Genomic DNA, 23,266 nt, shown 5'->3' on the forward strand with positions numbered 1-23,266 from the left:
GCAATTTACTAATTTCCTGAGAAATAGGTCATTGCGCTAAGACCTTTGAGAAGCAAGTCTTATCTCAGCGCAAAGTCCAAACTCAGTTCCTGCATTTGCAGTTTGGACATTCCACCAGCAGGTGGTAATAAAGTTTATGTCCAAACTTTATGACATTTAAAAATATAGTGGAACATAATATTATCTCCCTGATGATCAGAGTTTTATAGCCATCTTATGAATAATTTCATTTTTTTATTTATTTTATTTTTTTTAAACTGTCTATAGGATATGGTTTATTTTTTTCAGTTATTACTATTATTATGTTTAGGAAACATTTACAATTGTATTTATGATTGTGGGGATGGGGACGTGGTTGTGTGTCTTTCTGTGTGAGTGGGAGAGTGGTAAGACTCGTCACCTGGGCTGTCATTATCATTAACACCTGTCTCTTGTTATAGTGATAGCGGAGGGAGACCTGAAAAGGCAGACAAAGCGCATCAGTCGGCAGAGAGGTACCAGAGAGAAACTGTTCCTGTGTGTGCGACAAGACTTATTGACTCGCTTGTGTGTGATTATTTGGCCACTGAGTGCCCTTTTGTTTGAGTTCTGTGAACGAAGCTGAAGAGTAATAAAATACTCACATTGACTGTTTCCACTGCCTAATGACGCCTCCATTTGCCCTGAGAATACGAACTCTGTTACACTGGTGTCAAAACCTGGGATTTGGAGGATAACGTCATCACGGACCCTTCACCACTGGGGGAAGTAATCAAGTCCCTCGCCAGCATCCAGCAGAACCAACATCAAGCCCTCATGGATTTATGCCTGGAGCAGGAACAGCATTTCCAACTCCTGCTCCAGGCCCAAGCGGAGGATTGGCAGGCGTTCCGAAGCCTGATCGCCAGAGTGGGTGCTGCAGCTGCGACCCCGGGCCCACAACCCCTGTTACCCTCATCAAGATGGGGCCGAGCGATGATCTCTAGGTCTACCTCAACATATTTGAAAAGACAGCCAAGGTGTGGAGATGGCCACCCCACCAATGGGCCCAGCAACTTCCTGCCACCAGCCTCCTCAACTACGGAGACCTGAAGAAGGCAATTGTGCAACGGGCTGGCAGTAGTCCTGAGCAGAACCGCCAGCACTTCAGGACCCTGAAGTTTGAGAAGCACGACCGCCCGTTTGCTTTCGCGCAACAGCACCGGGATGCCTGTCGAAGATGGCTGTTGGCTGAGGGAACCCGTGGCGCCGTGGATATCGTGAACCTAGTGACACAGGAGCAGTTCATCTCTCAACTCCCACGGGGGATGACCGAGTGGGTCCAGAGCCACTGCCTGGCATCACTGGAAGAAGCCATCCAGCTGGCAGAAAACTACATGGCGGTGTTTCCAGAAGGCAGCGAACCAGAGGCTCTTTCTTCTCTCTCTTTCTCTCCTACTTCTCAAACCTCCCCTTTCCATCCTGTTCAAGCTCCCCAGAAGTGGGGAGGAGCCCCACCCAAACCCTTCCTCTTGTCTGTGTCTCACCTTTCCCCTGTCTCCCTCTGCTCCCCCCACCCCAGGTTGTCGAGACTGCCCCCATGGGCACGGTAGGGAAGCCTGGGCCGGTCTGTGTGAGCCGGGCACTGCCAGGATTGGTGTCCAGTTATGGAGGTGGGGACACTGATCCAGAACCCTGATGCTCTACAGGCCACCCCCGATCAGGCACGGACGTATCGGACACCGGTGAGTTTAAAAGGGGTTACATATCAAGCTTTGGTGGATTCGGGTTGTGCCCAAACCTATTATTTTGGTGCAAGGTGGGGCATTGGGTACAAATAAATGGGTGAGTGTGCGGTGTGTGCATGGGGATATTCACAGGTATCCGGTGGTTACCACTGAGATACTATTTAGGGGGAAAAAGCATAGAGTAGAGGCCACGGTTAATTCACGCCTCACCCATCCACTGATTTTGGGAACAAATTGGCCTGATTTTAGGAATTTATAAAGGGAAATATGTGTGGATGGGTCCTGTAAAATATTGTCTCGGTGTGTGATGTGCAATGCTATGGCTGGGGAGGTGGTTCCAGGGCTGTCTATGTCTGCTCCGTGTCAAGATGATGCAAGAGAGGGAATTTCTGTCTTCAGGGGTTCCCTGAGAGGGATTTCCCTCTAGAGCAGTCATGTGACAAGTCCCTCAAACACATGTTTGTCCAAATGAGAGTCATCGAAGGTCAACAGCTCCAGCCTGACGTCACACATACCCATATTTTTCAATTATTAAAGATTGGTTGTATCGAGTGATGCAGGACACTCAAACAAAAGAAAATACAACCAAATTATTAGTACTAAAGAGCTGTCGGCTCACCATAATCAATTTTTTTGGGACAGGCATTCACGGGGACGTTTGCAAGTGGTGTGTGGCATGCCGTGACTGTCAGTTGGTGAATCCACAGGCCACCCCAAAAGCGCTATTGCGCTCTCTGCCACTAATCGAGGTCCTCTTCGAAAGAATCGGAATGGACCTCGTCGGGCCATTCGAATGGGCCGCACACAGGCATCACTTTGTATTAGTTCTGGTGGACTATGCAACGTGATATCTGGTAGCAGTGCCCCTGCACAACATCTCAGCACATAGTGTTGCGGAGGCACTCTTCAGAATAACCTCCCGAGTGGGGATTCCAAAAGAAATCCTCACTGATCAAGGCACTACATTTATGTCACAAACAATACGCGAACTGTACAAACTGTTAGGTATTAAATCGATTCGCACCAGTGTTTACCACCAACAAACAGATGGGTTGGTGGAACAATTTAATAAAACCTAAAAAAATATGATTCATAGGTTCGTATACGAGGACGCTAGAAATTGGTATAAGTGGCTCGAACCCCTGTTATTTGCAGTGTGAGAGGTCCCACAAGCCTCCACAGGGTTTTCCCCATTTGAGCTGCTGTATGGGCATCGGCCATGCGGCGTGTTCGACGTGATGCGGGAAGCTTGGGAGGAGGGACCTTCAAACAGTAAAAATTAAATTCAGTACATTCTTGATCTTAGAGCAAAACTCCACACTTTGGGTCAATTAACACAGGAGAATTTGCTCCAAGCTCAGGAACGTCAAAGCCGACTCTATGACAGGGCACTCGACTAAGGGAATTCACACCGGGCGATAAAGTGCTTGTATTACTGCCCACCTCAAGCTCTAAATTACTCGCCAAGTGGCAAGGGCCCTTTGAGGTCACACGGCGAGTCGGAGCTCTCGTCAATGAGGTTAGGAGAATGGGCAGGGGTGGGGCATGTCAGATTTACCACCTCAACCTCCTAAAATCATGGAGGGAGGTGGTCCCTGTGGCCTTGCTGATGGTAGTTCCGGAGAGGGTGGAGCTCGGGCCAGAGGTGACTCTCAAACCAAATTGAGACCACCTTTTACTGTCACAGCTCACAGATGTGGCCAAGTTGTAAGCGGAATTCGCAGACGTGTTCTCGCCTCTCCCTGGTTGCACAAACCTCACAGAACACCATATCGAGACCACACCAGGGGTGGTGGTTCGTAGCTGCCCCATCACCTTCCTGAACACAAGAAAAGGGTTGTTCAGGAAGAATTTGAGGCAATGCTCAAGATGGGCGTAATAGAAGAGTCACACAGCGATTGGGCCAGCCCAGTGGTTCTGGTACCTAAGAGCGACGGGACAGTCTGGTTCTGTGTAGACAATCGCAAAGTGAACGCGGTGTCCAAATTTGATGCGTACCCAATGCCTCGGATTGACGAGTTGCTCGACCGGTTGGGCACGGCTCAATTTTATTTGACACTGGACTTAACAGAGGGTTATTGGCAGATCCATTTAAATCCAATCTCCCAAGAAAAAACGGCTTTTTCCACACTTTTCAGCTTACACCAATTTGTGACTCTTCCGTTCAGTTTGTTTGGGGCCATGGCCATGTTTCAGCGTCTCATGGACAAAATTCTCAGACCACATACAGCATATGCCCCCACATATTTAGATGATATTATTATTTATAGTAATGACTGGCGGTGGCACATGCAACATCTGAGAACTGTCCTGAGGTCGCTGTGACGGGCGGGGCTAATGGCCAACCCGAAGAATTGCGTAATTGGTTTGGTATCTGGGTTTCCACTTGGGTCACGGGCAGGTGCGACCCCAGGTTAACAAAACCGTAGTGATCGTGGCCTGCCCGAGGCCCAAGACCAAAAGGCAGGCAAGACAGTTTCTGGGGCTGGCTGGCTACTACCGAAGGTTTGAGCCTAGTTATTCTGACATCACCAGCCTGTTGACTGATCTTACTAGAATGGGGCCCCCGATCTGGTCCTGTGAAGGGAGTCATACCAACAGGCTTTCCTAAAAGTATATTCGACACTTTGTGGGGGGCCGCTTTTACATGCTCCAAACTTCTCTCTCCCCTTTATTTTGCAGATGGATGCATCCGACAGGGGGCTGGGGGTGGTGCTCTCGCAGGAGGTGGGAGGGGAGGAAAGGCCGGTACTGTTCATAAGTCGCAAGCTCTACCTGGGGGAGACAAACTATAGTACCACCGAGAAGGAGTGTCTTGCGATCAAGTGGGCTGTCCTCACCCTCCGCTACTACCTGCTGGGGTGGGCCTTCACCCTCTGCTCAGATCAAGCCCCACTCCAATAGCTCCACCGCATAAAAGATACCAACGTGCAGATCACCCGTTGTTACCTGGCACTTCAGCTGTTTAAATTCGAGGTGATCCACAGACCGGGGCGCAGATGGCTGTGGCTGACTTTCTCTCCAGAAATGGGGGGGAGTTGGCAGGCCGGATGTTGCCTCGGACTGAGTCGGGTAGTGGGGGTATGTGGGGATGGGGGCGTGGTCGTGTGTCTGTCTGCGGGAGAGGGAGAGCGGTAAGGCTCGTCACCTGGGCTGTCATTATCATTAATACCTGTCTCGTTATAGTGATGGCGGAGGACACCTGAAAAGGCTGATAAAGAGCATCAGTCAGCAGAAAGAGAGGAACCAGAGACAAACTGTTCCTGGGTGTGCGACAAGACTTATTGACTCATTTGTGTGTGATTATGTGGCAACTGAGTGCCCTTTTGTTTGAGTTTTGTGACAACGAAGCTGAAGAGTAATAAAATACTCACGTTGACTGTTTCCGCTGCCTCCTGACTCCTCCATTTGCCCTGAGAATACGAACTCTGTTACAGTCATCTAACTTATATTGATATTTTTCCAACTGTTGTCACAGAGTGATTTTTAAGCCTCTGCAAAAGGGGCCAGTGGAAAAAGCTGGAGAGGATAAAATGGTTGGATTTGGTATGAGTTTTTGACCAATTCGTTATTTTGATTATATTTTCATTTAAAGTGTAATTTGAATTTAGAATTTAGCAATATTTTTGGTTTAATTTATTTGTGTTTCAATAAATTAATTGTAATTTCAAAAACAAAATCGACCAGTCGAAGTGAAGTGAGTGCAAAAATCCCTCGATCCACAGCCAACCTGAAAGGCTGATATCACTGTTAATCCTAGCCATGATTTGCATGTCAGAAGATGAAAATGATTAACAATACTTACATTCTCTATAATTTAATGGAGCCTACATCCAAATCCTGATGAGAACCATATTTTCCATGCGTGTAAGGATATGCCTGACATTCAACAAGGACACAGTCCTTTGTTAATGCACAAAAGAACTTAAGACCATATTTGTATTCTTCTAATTAATATACAGCCAATTTGCACTACCAACTTCTTATGAATGTGCTGAGGGAATAGACTATATAATAGGAAGCAGACAGTGCAAAAACTGGAGAAGAACCTCAGAATTAAATCGCCCTTGACCCAGCCGATTTGCACGTTGTGCAACAATTTCGCCAAACCCACTTGTGCCTTGACTTAGGGGGCTTTCACACTGGGCACGTTTGCTGCGGTCCGATTCTGAGTGCAATTGTTCCCGGTGCCCCCCGCAGCTTTGGTCTGGTTTCACACTCACTTGATTATATCGAACCCTGGTCCATTTGCGTTCATCTTACATCATCACAAACATGCATGGAGAACACAACGCGACTCATCAAACTTTTTGTTTTTTTGTTATTTTGGTGCCATTATGCACAGCAGAGTGAACGACAACTGCGTATATGTGCGCTTCATGGTGTAACTCATCAGATGTCCAGGGGAAGGCGGCTTGCTGCTGCTCGCAAATGGCGTTTTTTGAGGAGACAGCTGATTGCAAGGAGTTCATTTGCATCTTTGTTTACACTGCACGCTTACTCACGCTTGTGTCCAAGGTGAAGATATCGCCATTGTCATCTCCTATTATACCCTATATTTATAACCTATAATAGTATTTATATATAGTATTTATAAGGTGTATAGATAGATAGATAGATAGATAGATGTCGTCATCGGCTAAAATGCACGAGCAGGTTACTTTACTTCCTGAATGAGTGCGCACCCGAGTCCGAGTTGCTTTCACATTCACGCGAATCGCGCTACAGTGCCATTGCAACCGAACTCAGACCACCTCCTACAGGTAGTCTCGGGTTTGGTACCACGGTGCGCTCCCTGGTCCGCATGACAGCTTTCACATTACCAATTTTTCATGCAAACTGTGCTGTTTCGTACTAAACTGCCAGTGTAAAAGCACCCTTAGTGCATGCTTGCACGCAAATACCAAAAACTTCATGGCCATGCCCACTGACTTTGCCCGTATGAATTTTCGCATAGCACTGCACTTAGTGCTAGTGCCCTTAAAATAGGGCCCTGTATCCCTAATAACACAAAATCACATCAGGCAAATATAGACATATACTTGGACTGGGGTGGTAAGTATGAACTGGTATTTTTTGAAGGACTCGAGGGGTTAAGAGGGTGTGTGAACAATGGGCTGTGTCTGGGGTTAGATCTGCTTATTGAATAGATCTGAGTGTCGTGCAATCTTGCTCTTGGGGGATAGGCGGCACTATATGTCTACATGCCTGTCCTCATGTCTAGCTAACTCCTCCCTATTGGAATGACAGTTGCCACATTTCACCTTGTAAATTGAGAAAATTGAGAAAGGGTGGAACCCTACATAATCTGAAAGAGCTCCAGAGTCCTTAATGAGAATTAGAACATTTCAACAGCCAATCAATGGTAAGGGGAGTGCAAACTACTAGTCCCTGTTATGATGGTACAAAATAATGCCCACAGGGAAATGTAGGAATGTTAGACATGATGTTCTTGGGGTTAGGTCACCAAATGTGTACTTCTGTCACAGCTAAGTATGTATCAGTACCTTTAGGAGAGGTTCCTCCCTAAACAAATCCACACCTGATAGCGGCACTGTGAATGGGCCACATAGGCCTACTGTAATGATGCCATTTCTTTATATGTGTGGCATTGCATCTAATCGGATTCAAAGATGCAGTGATGTAAAACATATTGTATCAAGATGCATCAGTTGCTAAGACAGCAATATTGTGCTTAATGAATAGGTTCATATGGATAACATAACTACCATACACATCAAGATTACAGATGTTTTTGGTTTAAAAATACATTACTAATCATCAATTTACACCTGTGATGATAAAATAATTTTCAGAATGTATTGTATTTCTCACAGATGTCAGCTGCACTGTGCAAATACAAGTGCATCAATCAGTATTTAATCAGATTTCAACCCATTAATTCATGCCAGCAGAATTTGTGCAACAACTTATTGATGCAGATTAGAAACCACACGTGGGGAAGACGTTCAACATTTCAACTTTGAGGTTAACCATTTACAACTGGACTTTTATGTAATAGCCTATCCAAACACCGCTAAGATGTTTTTACAAATATATTAATGAACTAGTCTTACAAGACACCCAAAAACATAAAGGGGGAAACCCCACAGAATGTATGTCAAGTCATAAATGACTTGTCTTGATTAAAGTTACTTTACTTTTTACATCGGTAACACATTTGAAAGGAATAGTCAACATGTTTCTGCACGCAGTTGGCACCATAAAATGTGATGAGCATGAGAGAGAGTTGCAAAGCTCCGCTCTTTTACCCAATAAAGGCAAATAAAAGCATCAAATTGTATCTCACAATTACACACGGATATCGAATGTTTACAAACACACTGAAATTGACTATAGATTACTAGATTTGCATAAGGTAGCACTTGTTCATACCGATCTCAAGAAAACATACACTTTCATGATATAAAGTAGGCTAACCACTATTTATAAAGTTTTGCTGAGTCGCGTGCTACTTAGTATATGGTTCGCAGATATTAAGCAATCGTAGCATTAATGTTTCACTTTGTTATGATATTATAACTAAAAGAAGACTAAAGAAATGCACTTACCGCAGACTCCGACCTCTGCACCTCTATGCATAGAGTTAAGAACAGTAACAATGCGCCGAGACTCTTTAAGTTAATACTCATTTTCAAAGAATCTGTCCACTTAACAATGACAGTTACAGCTATGAACACTTATTAAACTTCTCATATTCCTCCGTTAACCTAACTGCAAAGCAAAGAAGTTGTTTCAAAGTCACAGATGGATTCTTGTAAAGTCTCAGTGCTGTCCAGCGCTTGGAGCGCTCTCAGTAGTGCAGCCTTCACTTTACTGAAGCCCTTAACCTGCTTACCGACCTACTTCATATCCCTCCGCCAAACGATATAGATCCACAGCGATATTGCGCTTAAACGTCATAAAATGAGGATTCCCTTTGAATGTCTCCGGGTCTGTATTTACCTATATTTACGTGGACAAAATATTAATATGAAAAGATGTTACTTGTAGCTATTTTGATTTTATAAGGAAACTTGGTAGCGATTTTGTGGCGGAAGTAGTAGATTTATCACATAACAATATTGAAAGTTATGTTTATGTTTTAAGTCCATATTCGGGTGAATAATAGGCCCTTCTGTATAGGCATATATATTCAAGCTTCACTCTTTTAAACACATTTCTACCAGTTGCGATAACGCATAAATCCCGTTGACAGAAATATATGGAGATGAATGTGTAACGGGATGGTTTGCTTTTCCCTTCTAGCCTCAATTGGCAAAACGTTGCAATAATAATAAAAATAGATGGTACTATTTTAAAACCGGAAAAATTAATGGATTTTTGGTACTATTGTCAACTATTTCCGTACATGGCTTATTCAACTCTGGATTATCAGTTTGTGACCTCCAAGATGTTCATACTATGTTTTCATTTTGTGCAGTTATGTTTCAGACACAAATAAATGAGATTTTATCTTACATGAGTGACTTTTCACTAACAAGGTTGTCCTTGGCATCGCGAGTGATTGACAGTTGGAGATCCCGCCCCTTCTCTGTTCACAGCTCGCACTTGCAGCGGTGCGCGCATCGGCTACGCCGCGGAGAGAGGGTTTCTACTGCGAAAGTTTGTTGTGAGTTAACTTCTCTTATTCTCAGAGGACAAACAGAAATCAAACCATGTAATACGTGTAGCATTTGCAAAGTAATATTTCTATCGTTTGTTTAACTGTTTATTTTTATCCACGTCTCACCGGATTCTCAAATGAATAGCTTTGAAGCCACTAACAGACGCGTCCTGTGAATATAGGACGACAAGGATAAATACCCGCGTTTTCCTCAAAACGTTGCAAAATGATGCTAAGGTAAGTTTATTTATATCCAGAGATGTCATTTTATTACAGTAAGCGAGGCTGCTAAAGCTCACAATACAGATACTTGAAAGGCTGACTGTCAGTTTTAGTCAGGCGAGTATTTCTTGGGAGCATTTATGATGGATCTGGTCATGTTTACAGGTTTTTGGTGTTAGCTGTGGTCTTTTGTGCAGAGTCTACACACGGGGTAAGTGCGCTATCATCATTAAAAACACTTCAGTATAGAGCTGCTGCTCTTCCTCTCACATATTAAAGATCAGTATTTTCCTTTGCAGTTTATATCACCTGTATGTCTTTGTTCATCCATGATTTAACTGAAACCTGAAGCTGTTTTAAAGCTTTAGTGACAAAAAAACTGTACCTTGGTCATCATGTTTTGGATTGTGATGTGTTACTCAGGTATCTGGTATATTACAGAAGACACAATCACTTGACAAGGTTTTTAATATAGACTAAAGTTTTTTAGACTACCATGTTAAACTTGCGCTGACATGTCAGATGTCATGATGTTACTTTTTCACAAGTTTCTCTTGCTTTTAGCTTTCAGTGAAAGGCTAGCTCTTTTGACTGTTTCCTTGAGATCTGTATAATAACTCTTGGAGTGTCTCTGTCCACTCATCACCAAACTTAAAGAAACACTCCTTCTTGTTAATATGCAAAGTTCCCTGTTTTTCAGCCACACCCATTTTGACAATGACAATTTTGAATGTATAAACTCACACCAGTTACATACGTTAGAAGAAAACCCTATGATTTAATCCATCTTTGTATTGATATTATAGGCAAGAAATTTGTATGAATGTTAAATAAACTCATAATTTAAATAAGTTAAATAAAGTTAAATAAACTCATATTTTGCATAGTTTATTTTAAAACAAAAAATTACAGTGCAAATAACATGATGAAGATACAGGTGCATTGAGTCAAGTGTAACAGAAGTACAGTAATGAAGTCATAGTTTAAGCTGAGTGTGAGTAAAAGAAGAGGTGAATCATGAAAAGGTGTGTCTTGAGGCTTGATTTGAAAGTAAATGGTGATTTGGCTGTTCGGTACACCTAACCCACCTAACCCTACGGAACAGTATGACTTCATGTAGACCTGAACAGCCTCCTGTGTGTTGAAAGATAGGGATGCTAGAAGTGGCATGTTGCATGCAACATTGTTGACCATTTGAATTTTATTCAGGCAATTACTGTCAGCCAGTATAGAGACTTAAGCAGAAGCATGACATCATAGAATATCTGAAGGTTGAACACCTATAGAGGGCAGCATTTTGGATGGGCACAAGGCAGCTGCAGGTGAAGTGGCAAGTGTTGGCAGTAGTCTAGTCATGAAATAACTAGAGCATGGACAAAGGCAGAGTAGGTATTGATGGAGGGCTAGATTTTCCTTATGTTGTTGAGTATGAAGTGGCAGGACTGAACTTATTTGTGATTATATTTATAAAAAAAAAAAAAAAAAACTGCATATACATGCACAAGAAATCACAGAATAATTTCGGTTTGCCTGACATGAGCATAAAGTGTCACAGGTTACTATGTGAAGTACACACAATCCAAAGTTCTGTTACTGTTTGACTCAAATAACAATGATTTTTATTTTTTTTTTTTTTTTTTTTGGTGAGATAAAAAAAAAAATTACAGTACATTGGGATGAAATTTTTGGGCTTTATCCACAGCAGTGACCCACTGACTATGTTAACAAGGACACCAGAAAGCCGTTTATTGCGAGAAAGCTGCGTAGGGCTTGAAATCAGCGTATGGGTTTACATCAGAGACTATTTAGCAGAGACAGGTCACTTCTATTTAAATGAATGGGAGAAATTGGAACGCCCAACCAAGAAGCTGTAGCGCCCAACAGTCAATGGACGTAAAGAAAGTACTGCCTTACAGGAAAAAGAGCCAATTACCTTTTAGATACAGACATCGCCTGTCAATCAACTCGAGAACGTGCATGCGCGGTAGCTGTACAAGCTGGGAAAATTGGGTGTTTTAGTCTAATATGAGGTAAAGAAGCACAATTTATGATTCCAATATTATCAAATTGTATTGGTGATTTGAAATATGTTTTTTGATAGTAATCTTGACTAACGGTTTTTGAGATTTTGGTGTCCCCCCATTCATGTAGATAGTAGCTGCACTGGCATGACTGGAAATAGCCTCCCGAGAGCATTCCAAAGATGGCCAACAGTGGACTGACTTGCTAGAACAACTTTGGTTTACATGAACTGTGTTAGCGGCTTTCTCTTTACTCCCATATACATGCGACTCGGACACATATGGCAATTCATCTGTAGTCCCAATGTTGTTGCATCCTGAGATGGTTTGAGATCATATATACGTTCTCATAGACGACACTATTCCGTTAGACACAAAGAAGCTTGTTTGAAGAAGCATATTTGATTATATTTTGATTATTGTTCTTTAATCAAAATATAAAATACAATATTTTATATTGTTCAGAGGTTTATTGGAGATTTGGCACTCACGTGCACAGCGCTCACGTGTCACGCGGAAACGCGCATATGACAAGTTCCAGATGGCTGACAGAGAAGAAATAATGAGAACTCGTCATATGCGTGTGTTCCGCGAGACACACTCGTGCTGCGTGCGTGAGTGCCAAAGTGGCAATAACGCATCGCATCGATGGCTTTTCTATCGTGTGCTTCTTCAAATGCGCGTCTTTGTGTCTAACATCATTTCTTGTCATGTGTCACCCCGAGACGTCTACAGGTCGCCCGCCCGCCACAGTAGCAGGTAGTTGAGCAAAATTACCCGCCACCGCGCATAAAATACCTGCATTTAGCGGGTGCTAATTTAATATGCTAGAACCTCCCCTTGATGAAATCCAGTCACAGGAATCTCAGTTGAGATGCATGTTAATACCAGGTGTAAATGACAATCTGTCTCAATCATGTGATCACTTGAGGGCAGATAAATCGAGACAGATGTTAATAATACCAGGCTTAAAAGTCTTTGATGGGGTCAAGACAGGGGTCAGGGCTTAGGTGAATGATTTACCATTCCTTTATGCCCAAGGGCAAGAACAATCCAGCTTTATTGCAGTATGCTGATGTTTGATGCCAATTGTAAGCTTCTACATGGATATTAATGGGTTAATAGGCTTACATACTTTAACTGGATTACTAGGAGCCACCCAGTACAAGGAGCCAGGAATGAGTGAACTGGTGAAATATAAGTAGAATCCTGTCTTTATGGTAGAATATGAAACTGAAATTTTGGTAATGTAAATGACAAACATTGTTTGTTATTTACATTGCCAAAAATTGTCTTAAAAAATGGGTTTTATAATGGGTTTTATACTAAAATTATGATATATAAGAATAAGATATTACCCATTTCCCTCCTTTAAATGTGTTCACTATGGGTGCTGTTATCTTAAAGACAAGTTGCTTCATTTTTTTTATTGGTTGATGCCTATATAAAGATTGTCGCAAGCCCCCATTTCAACTCTCAACAAACATAGTATCATGAAACGACAGCTGTCATTTGCAAGGTAACACTAAGAATTGTATTTCTAAATATGTTACAGTAAATTAACAATAGGAAATTGGAATCATTTACAAAAAAACTCAAATGCTACTAAGAAAATTGTATTAGCAAAATTGATCCAAGAAGAAGCATGTGTCAACTGCTTAAACCAGATTAAAGTTAACCAGATTAAAAATGTCTTAAACCCTATTCAAATTAAAATCTCTCTCTTTAAATTGCAAAACCAGGAAATAAGTTTTACAAACTGCTAGATTTTGTTTGATATTTGAAGATGTCTTTAAAACAGCACATAGGCCTATACAGTATTCACAAACTGACCAGGGTTGCATATCAAATGTTTTTTTTGCTGCAGTTTGTAAGACTCACTCCATATCTTTTGTTTTTAAACATATGCACAGATATACGTTCTTGTTAATCTTCCATCTTATGGTGACCACTTGATAAAACCACTGGATAATCTTTCATTATCTACAAGAAAACTTCTTGCGTTCTAGTGGTGACTTAGTGTATTATAATTATTCGCCTGTTCTTGATTATTGATGATATTCAAATTCTTGCTGATTACTCTTTAAAAAGTTCTTTGCTAAGCAGCAAATAACATCTAATATCCAGATATTGCATTTTGAAGGTGTTTTTATTAATTTAAGCCTAATATTTTCTTTAACAGACTATGTTGTGAGTGTCTGCATAGTTTAGTAGCACCTTGTCCAACTAACAACTTAGTGACTGAAGAGGTGTACAGCCTTTTTGATGTGTTCTATAGAACAGCTTGAAAGAAACCGCAGCGGAAATATTTGGATGATAACTACCTCTTATACAGCATATCCACAGAGAGCGAGAGAGAGAGGCGGGTTTATGTGGTCTAGAAAAACACGAATAAGTGATTATTTTCTGTGGGGTTTGGTGCATGACCGCTGTGTAGATAGTTATATAGATAATACTTCAAATTTTAACAATGCCAAAGGCAATGAATTCCAATAACGAAGTGCACATAGTATAAGGCATAATGTTCTTTGAAATACCCTAGAGTGTTGTCCCAAAATAAAGCATTTACTGTATTTTTTTATTTGTATTTTTATTTGTATTTTATTTCTTTTTTTGAGGTGCACTGAACTGGTTGGTTAAGGTGTAGGATAAGGATTGGGATTAAAGTTGGGTCAATATTAAGGATTATGTGTTGGACCTGTGAGAAAGAAGAGGAGACAGAGAAAATGAACAGAGCTCATCTTTACTGTCATTCACTTCTCAAACTTTCTCAAAGACAAAGTGTCTTTGTCTGAATATTTATTTTAGTGTTATCTCAGTGGACACCTTTTGCTTCCTCCTCCATGACAAATTCCTGGGCTGCTTGGTTGAACTTGTTGAGAGTTCTCTTCCTTGCTGCAGGTGTCCCTTTCTAAAACATTCCTCTAGGTTTGACCAAGACAGTCCGTGATTGCTTTGTGGTTTGTTAGTACCCCTCTCTGATTGAACCTACCCCAGCGCACAAATTCTGAATGTTCTCTCCATCATTTGAAAACTTCACCAGGAGATAATGTTTATGGCCCTCTGTTTGAAATTAGGTTAACTGGACTGAGACAGATAAATTGTCAGCACTAATGGATTTCTAACTAATGTTCGGGTGAAGCTTGTCAATTTAGTCCCGTCAATTGCAACATAAGCACATGTAAGCAGCTGGTTACCTCACTCTCATAACAATTCTTCCGGCATCCCTCCAACACCCCAACTCCACCTTCATTTTTAATCTTAACTAACTTCAATTAAATGTTGTTTATGTCTTGTGGCTATACTTTGAAGCAGTGATTATTTTAATGTTTATGGATTAGCCCCATTCACTTCCATTTTAAAGTGACTCACTGAAACACAGATTTTTGCTTTTTTTTTTTTTTTTTTTTTTTTTGGTGCTTTTGAAGTAAAAATAAATTTTTTGGATAATCAACATTATGCCACAAATGCTGTCGATTGAGCTTAAACCCGGAACATTCCTTTAATGCCTTAACATATGAGATAAATATGTGTAAAGCCAAAAATTAACACTGATTTTGACATTTAATTACCTAATTTGAAATTACAACCACTCACCCAGACTCACTTATCAATGAACAATGGAGAAAGCCCTTCTTAATGGCTAATTCATTAATAAAACCAATTCAGATGGGACTTTTAACAAAAGTAAGGTCGGACTCTACATCTAGGTTACATTGAATGGCCTTTCTTTCTTTCTTTCTTTCTTTCTCCAATTTAGGTTCATAACCACTCATGTTTTCCCTATAATCCCTTTAATCCTTTTTTATTGCTTACTCTCATTGTTTACAACTTTCATCCATCCATGTTCAATCTTCCTTTTCCTGTGACTAAACATAAAGATCTGAGAGGAATGTCTTGTGTATGCCTTTGTTTATTGTTTCCTGCTCATTTTATTTGCTCTATTTCACTCTGCCTCATTCTATATGGTCCAGTTATAGAGAGGAAATTAAGTTAATCTCAACATCAGTGAGATATTTACTCCTTACATGGTCTGCTTCCACTGTTATGAGACTTGTGGTTGCACATGAGAACTTTCAGATCTGCACATTCATAGTACGATAAGTTAAGTTATGCTTAGATATGTTTTTGTCATCTTTCATTGAGATGAATACCAGACACAAATTGACTTATAAGGAGTAGATCTTTAGTCATAGGGATGTCAAAAGAACTTCAGTACCAAGTCAATAAATAATTTTAAAAAAAAAGATGCGACAATACAAGTATTAATGCAGTGCGGTACCAGTAGTACCGAGCACAGACTCAATTCAATACATGTGCGCTGTCTGACTGACACAAATGTGACATATTTGGGGAAAGTGAATGCACAATTCATCCAATAAAAATCATGATAGGTCTTAGTGGGTCTATTAAACCGCAAAAGTATGCATTTAAATAAAATAAATATACTGTCTGCATGTGCTGCGCACTTTACAATGAATGTGTGACGCTACTCAAATGCTAAAATCACAGAATTAGGAGCATCACATGCTCTGTTCGTGATGTAATGGATTATATATTTAAATCACAGCATTTTGCACTTTAAAAATAACGCTGGGCCATTTAAACAACTGCTTATGCAGCAGTGAAATGCACATACTGAAAAGCCTTCATGTCAAAATAAAAGCTTGATTCAACATGTGACTGAAATATGTTAATACTGTATAGTAAAATGTAATATTCACTAAAATGTATATTCATAATAAAAAGAATGATAATAATAATAATGTTTAAGCAATATCTCACAAGTAAAAGTGCTGTTGTACTAAATAAAAGTTTTTATCAATGTTTTCATTCATAATGTGATGCTCTGTTGTGCAGCTATTTATTTGATGAAAAATAAAACCAATGTTGTGTTTTAGATTATGCTGTGAGAATCTTTACTGAAACACTTTATATGATTTAAAAAAAAATTATTGGTATGTAGAAAAGCAATTGTTCTATTCATTTTATTATAGTTTTATGAATTCGTTTGATTAGATACCATTTTAATGCTGAAGTTGAATTAAAATTCAAGACATTCAGAAAAAATGAAATGGAAAACACAAGAGTTTTGGATCTGTGGTATCGAAATTGGTATCGTGAAATCTGACTGCTTGATACCGACTACTGAAATGCTGGTATTGTGACAACCCTGTCATACAGTGTACGTAACTTAAAGAAAAGCTTTAAATAAAATAAGATCTGCATTTTATGTGTCTGTTCAAGCATGTGTGTGGGCTAGTTTGGGAGTAATGGGTGTTTTACTGCTTCGCTCAGTCACAGAGAGTCTTCTGCCACATGACTCACTGTTACAATCAATACAACATGAGTATAAATCACAGCACACAACCATGGCAAGTTGGGCTGATGAGTATAGTTTAACTTAACTTTTAAAGACCTGCTGTGTGTCTCTGTTCCCTACCATCTCCATGTCGCTCCCTCCCATAGTTCTTTTATTTATTATTTCTCTCTTTTTCCCAGAACATTGATCTCCCTCTATCTGATGCTTGCATGTTTTTCATGTTAAATTTGCTACTGATTGAACACGGGAAAACTTTTCAAATAGGCTAATGCAGGATGTGCCACAATCCAAAAAGTGTCACTGATCCTAATATGATAAAATCCAGAGATTAAACCCTCAGAGGTGTTGACAGATGTCTCCTTGTCGGCTTATTTCAGTGAGTAACAGGACTGAAGGCATGCCAGTGACTTTTTGTTTGTTTTGCAATCAGCTACACACATATGATGGACTTATCTAAGATCCATGTTCACTCATGTTCAAAGCAAACAAAAGGTCCAAGGTTACTACACGAACAGAGTAAGAGAGTTCAGAGAGGGCATCTTAACATTCTTTCCTTCACTCATTGGTTTATGACGCTTTTTTTAAAGAGGGAGTAGAGGGCATTTGATTGGCTAAATCAGGATAAAGGATACTAAATTTTTTCTATCTTTTTAATTGAGGTGTTGCAACAGTATGCAGCTGTTAAGGTGCTTTGAGAGTTTTTAGTGCACTGCTATGCTGTTGCTAGGGTGTTTGGTTACTAGAGCATCGCTAGGTGGTTGTTAGGGTGTTCTGGGTGGTTGTTAGGTGATTTCTTGCCCATATCAACAGAACCCACTCTCAATTTTGTGTAGTTTTGTGGTACCCACAATAGATATGGCTTAGGTCACTCCTTCAATGTAAGTTTTTGGGATCATTATCTGATTGTAATAGCACATCTTTCCTTAAGCCACATGATTTGCACAAATGATGTGGGCTGAGTTAAGCTCTAAAATTTAATACTTGTTTAATACATGTTGAAATACTTGTTTACTGTAATACTCCTTGAAATCCCTAACCCCAAGTACGAGCATCTGTAATAGTGAAGTTTGCCTTAGCAAGCCCCACTAGAGGAAAATAAAAGAACGAATGAGAGAAAATAAAAATTTAGAATGATAAGCAAAAAATAAAATTCTGAAATGGACGTATGCAGAGAACATTCTTTTTTTTTTCTTTTCTTGCAAGTCTTAGGTTGGGCCTTCCTTTATAGTAACATACAGTTACAGTTAATACACCATACCGGTATGTGTATGTTGTTTTAGTTCATTCTACATGCCTTGTCTTACACTGTCGACCTGTCACTGTCATGGTAGCCTTAAACTGTATTTATTCTTTGCTTTGAAATGGATTTGTTTATTTTTCTTTCTGTTCTTTTTTCATTTGTTGTTGGTTGGATTGCTTTCACTCATTCTTTCAATTCATTTATGTTCCCCACCCTTCTCTGTCATCGGTGTGGCCCTCACCAAGAATTCAGCCCCCTGGGCAAAGCCGCCAAGCAAACACTTTGGACCTTAGTGAAGGTAGACGGTATGTTTTATTTGCCACAAATGAAAATGACAGCCCGTTTTATGGCTTGTACTGTTGTGTACACAACCTTGGTGACCATTAAGTCAGCAAAACATTGGATATATATATATATTTTATTTTATTTTTTAATTCCACTAGTCAAAAAACTCAACAAAAAACAGGACTTTACATCTATCCCTCACAGCCAGTCCCACCAGGATTTTGTGACACTTTTTCCTGATTATTGTGGCCCAAAATTACTGAATTTCCTGCGGCTTTGCTCAAAATATGTGATGCCATTTGCAGCATTTTTGTTGTTATTTTGCAGTGAAAACTAACAAATAATCATAGTATACTTGAGTAATTTGTGTCAATGACACTATAAGTGCAATTGCCTGTAATTATATTAGTGCATAACAACTGAATATGCAGCTATCAAGCAAAAAATTATAAATACACACAAAAACAATACATTTAAGATGTGAAACTCTAGATGTATCTAATATGAGTTAAGTGGAAGAGCTTTTCTGCCTCAGACAATGCAAAGTAAACTTTAAGGTTAAAATAGACCTACAATAAAATGGTAAACTACTGTAAAAAAACAAATAAGGCCTGTCTCTATTATATCGCCTGATCCTGATCATTTATTTTAACCGCGATAATCAGAGAGAACTGCGAATATTGAGCACCTGAAATTCTAATCGCATTGTACAATCCAAATATGGGATTTTTAAGCGAATATAGAAATGCCAAGCATGAACGTGTTTTATGAATATTAAGTCTAATTTTCCTGTGAAAATTACTCCAAATGAACTGAGACCATCACCAACCCACCATTTAGAGCAGCTCCTGAAGAGGGTGTGAAGATTAAATCCTAGCTGTGATGTACGCACACCATTTAAAAGTTTAGACAAGGCTTTTGACAGTGATCTTAAAACTTTCCAGTTTCACTTTAACATGTGTTTAATGGCAAATATTCTTGGTTGTTGCGGGCTAATACATGCAGGGTTAATGACACTGAGCGACACTGTGGAGACGGGGAGGAGATGCTTACTCTGTAACTGCGGAGATAATACAATGGCGGCTGTGCAGTTGTATATGTCTCAACTGCTTCAAGCTTTTTGTGCACTTGTTTTGCCCCTGTTAATATGGAGAAAAGTGACCAAATTACCTCAGATTAAAAGTTTATGTGGAAAAATTGCAGAAATTACAAAAACTTTTATCGGTTGAATTTGCATAGATTCTTGCCATGGCAAGATTCCTGGTGTATAATTAATATGGCTTCCAACCTGACTAAGGCCCACTGGTCTACAAGATAAATTTACAAGTACTGTAAGAGAGTCTGATATAGACATGGAGAAATGGAAATATATGTGCATTAATACTGAGTACTTACAGTAGGCTAATCATAAGTATTGTCAGTGAGTAAGCAAGTAAATATTGTATTTAAAGGCTGTAAAAACAACACTGTGTACTTAATGCATCCTGCAGTTACTAGGTGCTTTGCTGCAAGAAAGACTGTTATTGGAATCCCTCTGTTTATCCATCTGTGTTTGGTCTTTCCTCACTCCCCACAGCACTACATCATCCTTTCTTTCATGTGTTTCCACTTCTCTATTGTTCAATATCTCCTTCATTATTTCCTCTGTTCCTCCTTCATTCTTTACCTATGAAGTGCCCATCTGTGAGTTACAGTTTTCGGTAGTTTGCTGCCAAGAGCGCTAATGTAACCTCGTCTAAGCTTTGTTTGAGCATGAGCCTTCTAGAGGAGCTTTGTAGTGGTAATGGAAACAGGCACCAGCAAAGGGTGTGAGGTATTATATGACCATGATACTGTAGATGTTTCCAAAACATTCTTTTGAAACTTATGTCAAATCAGATTACTTCAGTTATATTATTTATTTATCTGTTAATCTATAGCATTATTTCTAAAGTTGATGATGCCTGTTTTGGTTTGTTACCAATATGTATAATCCAGCGTTGCCTAAATCTCTTATTTCATACTAAAGCATAAAAAAGTTACTTGTCCAGAGAGAAACAAGGAAATGTTTTCAATTGTAGTGTAAGTAGAATTTATTCAGAAACAATATTCTCAATTAGACACTCGTTTCCCAGGAAGACATGATGCAATCATGTACCGACTTACATTTATATTGTCAATTTAATATAAATGTGTTGGCAAATACCTTCACAAATGCAACCTGTTGATGTGCATGCACCCCTCCCCCAATGAACTGATGTCACTTTGTTCACATTTACTATATAATCTAGTAAAAAAAAAGTTAATAATGTTCACAGATTATACAGATGTATAATCTGTCAACATTATGAACAATTTTGAACAACACACTATATAGTAAATGTGAACTAATTTCAGCGGAGTTAAGTCAGGCTCATGGGTGGGGTCACTGAGCATCAACAGGTTTTAAACAGGACCTTAAAAGGATAGTTCATCCAAAAATTACAATTCTGTCATGATTACTCTTCCAAGCCCATAGACATTGTGTCCCATAGAAATTAAAATGGAACACAATGTTAGCCCCAGTCACCATTCACTTTCATTAATCTTTTTTCCACACAATGAATGTGAATGGTGACTGTGACTAAACATCTCCTTTTGTGGTCCATGGTTGAAAGAATGTCATATGGGTTTGCAATACATTAAGTTATGACAGTATTTTTTCCCTTTAAAAGTTCAAGTCAATTCTCAACAGATTAAAGTTGACAAAATGAAATGTATTACATAATTTACAACTAAAAACAACTCTTTTTACAACTCGCTTTTGGCCCCACTCTGTGGTCATTTCATTTTGAAACTGGAGCTCACACGTGCCCATACGTTAAACAACACTTACACTTGCCACTTGGGGCAGTGGTTTACATTTCGTTAAGCACATACATTTTTGCTGAAGAACTTTTGACCAGCTGTTGCCAAATTCACAGCGAGATCAGTCTGGTTTTTTTATACAACATGAGACATTCTTAACTGCTTAGAAAAGTCAAATCAAACCTCTCCTCAAAAAGCTACATGATTTGCGGTACCATTTAAGTCCGTAGCACAAAGAGTTACATGCCAAGTTTAATACTTAGGGTTGGGGGGTTTGCTCAGATCACTAGGTTATTAGTGTGAGCTTTAATAATAGTTATGCCTTAGCAAGTAGGGCTGCATGATTATGGCAAAAATCATAATTGTCGATTATTGCCCTAGATATTGTAATCGAGATTATTAATGTCAATTAAAATATTAAATTACCGTGACATCACAAAGTAGGCAACCGTGCAGTTCTTTTGAGTTGCAGATTTCAATGGTGGATATGAGCTGCGCTCCAGTTTCTTTTAAGCATCTTTTAAGCATTAAATTTTGTAGCAATGTTTTTTAATGTTAGACCTAATAAAAGTTATTTTAAATGGATATCTATTGTATAGAATAAATTAAATTATTGCTGAATTTCTGCTTAAAGTATTAGTCCACTTACAGTAAATAAAATGACCTATTCAATATTCAAACTTATTAACAGCCGATTTAAAATGACCAAGTTATTTACTGTGTTCAGTAAGTCCTGTGGTGGCGAGACAGGGGACCATTCATCCCGTTAGATATTCAATGGTGATCTTGTTCATGTAAGTGCATTGTTAGATCATTTGTGGCCTCAGTGGTTGCACTTTGGAAATTAAAAACAATTTGTGAAAATTTTAAATCCACCAATAGCAGCTGTGTGGCAAATGGGTCTTATTAGAGCAGATGCGATAACAATGACGGTGATTCGTGAGATATGCTATTCATGCCATATTCTTTATGTTGGCTACATCTCCAAAACAAACTTATAACAGTTAAGCTGAATTTATTGCAATTTTGTAAAAAATTTAATTCACATTGGCCTACTTATTAACATGACAAAACTTAACTGTTATTACATTTTTAATTAATTTTACAAAGAAATCGAGCAATGCAACAAACTTCCATTACAATGACTGCTGTCACTCATTGCAGGTTCACATTGTTTGAGACAATCTCACTGACGCGCCACACAAAGTTCTGCACTCTCGTGAATGCTCTCATTAAAAGAAATCTGTCTAATCAGCATAATAAATCAATTATTTACACCGCGTGTATGCCTTGATTAGAACGGGAGTGTTTTAGTTTTGTCGTGTTGCTCATTTGCAACGTATTTACCATCTACGTTCAAAGTGAGCGGTGCAATATGCAGTGAATCAAAATAATTCCAGAGTGCTTTTTGCTTTTGTTCTACAACTTCTTTCTGGGTGTCAGGTGATGTTTCTTCAGTATTATTTTTCGTGTGCCACTGCGAACAGAGGTAAAACATAAAGCAAGCATCATACGGTTTAAAACTTGCATATTAGGATCAGTTGTCATTACTGATAGGATGGACGACTAATTTAAGCATCTCTGATTGGCCATTGCCATTTGATTGCTCAACGGACATGTCTGTGATTTTGTTAGAATATTCAACCGCTGCAAAAACACGTTGTAAATAGAAACCATTGACGCAACAGGAGCGGACTTAAATTGAATGCTGTAATTGTCAGTTTTCACGATTATATAATTGTGGCAGCTGTAATCGTAACCACGATTAGTTTTTCAATTAATTGTGCAGCCTTATTAGCAAGCGCCATTAAAAAGCACAAGCAACAGTGTGTGATTATGTATACTGTAGTATACAGTATAGTCTACTGTAGCATAACACATCACAGCACGGTCAAGTAGTATCATGTGTAAAGCATCAAAAGTATGTGTGTCATGTTATAGTTAAATTAGAGTTCATTTTAGTGGAAATATATATGACTGTAATCAGTTGTAGTTTCATTGCTTTTCATCGCTTGC

The 23,266-nt window shown here is 39.4% G+C and overlaps 2 protein-coding genes across 3 annotated transcripts in view; one reads left to right on the forward strand and one right to left on the reverse strand.

Annotated features, from left to right (window-relative positions):
• The window catches only part of LOC127431966 (collagen alpha-5(IV) chain-like), an 83,267-nt gene extending 74,743 nt beyond the window's left edge, over positions 1 to 8,524 (reverse strand). Inside the window, exon 1 of the mRNA XM_051682701.1 lies at positions 8,279 to 8,524. Coding sequence (XP_051538661.1) covers positions 8,279 to 8,359 — 81 coding nt within the window. The 5' untranslated portion in view covers positions 8,360 to 8,524. The remainder of the gene's footprint in view (positions 1 to 8,278) is intronic.
• A 747-nt stretch (positions 8,525 to 9,271) lies between these two features.
• LOC127448170 (collagen alpha-6(IV) chain-like) overlaps positions 9,272 to 23,266 on the forward strand; it is a 133,841-nt gene continuing 119,846 nt past the window's right edge. For both annotated transcript variants that reach the window (XM_051710510.1, XM_051710520.1), the window contains exons 1-3: positions 9,272 to 9,339; positions 9,479 to 9,570; positions 9,721 to 9,766. In XM_051710510.1, coding sequence (XP_051566470.1) covers positions 9,560 to 9,570; positions 9,721 to 9,766 — 57 coding nt within the window. In that variant the 5' untranslated portion in view covers positions 9,272 to 9,339; positions 9,479 to 9,559. The remainder of the gene's footprint in view (positions 9,340 to 9,478; positions 9,571 to 9,720; positions 9,767 to 23,266) is intronic.

This window comes from Myxocyprinus asiaticus, chromosome 1 (assembly GCF_019703515.2).
Source record: "Myxocyprinus asiaticus isolate MX2 ecotype Aquarium Trade chromosome 1, UBuf_Myxa_2, whole genome shotgun sequence".
In the NCBI taxonomy this organism is placed as follows: Eukaryota; Metazoa; Chordata; class Actinopteri; order Cypriniformes; family Catostomidae; genus Myxocyprinus; species Myxocyprinus asiaticus.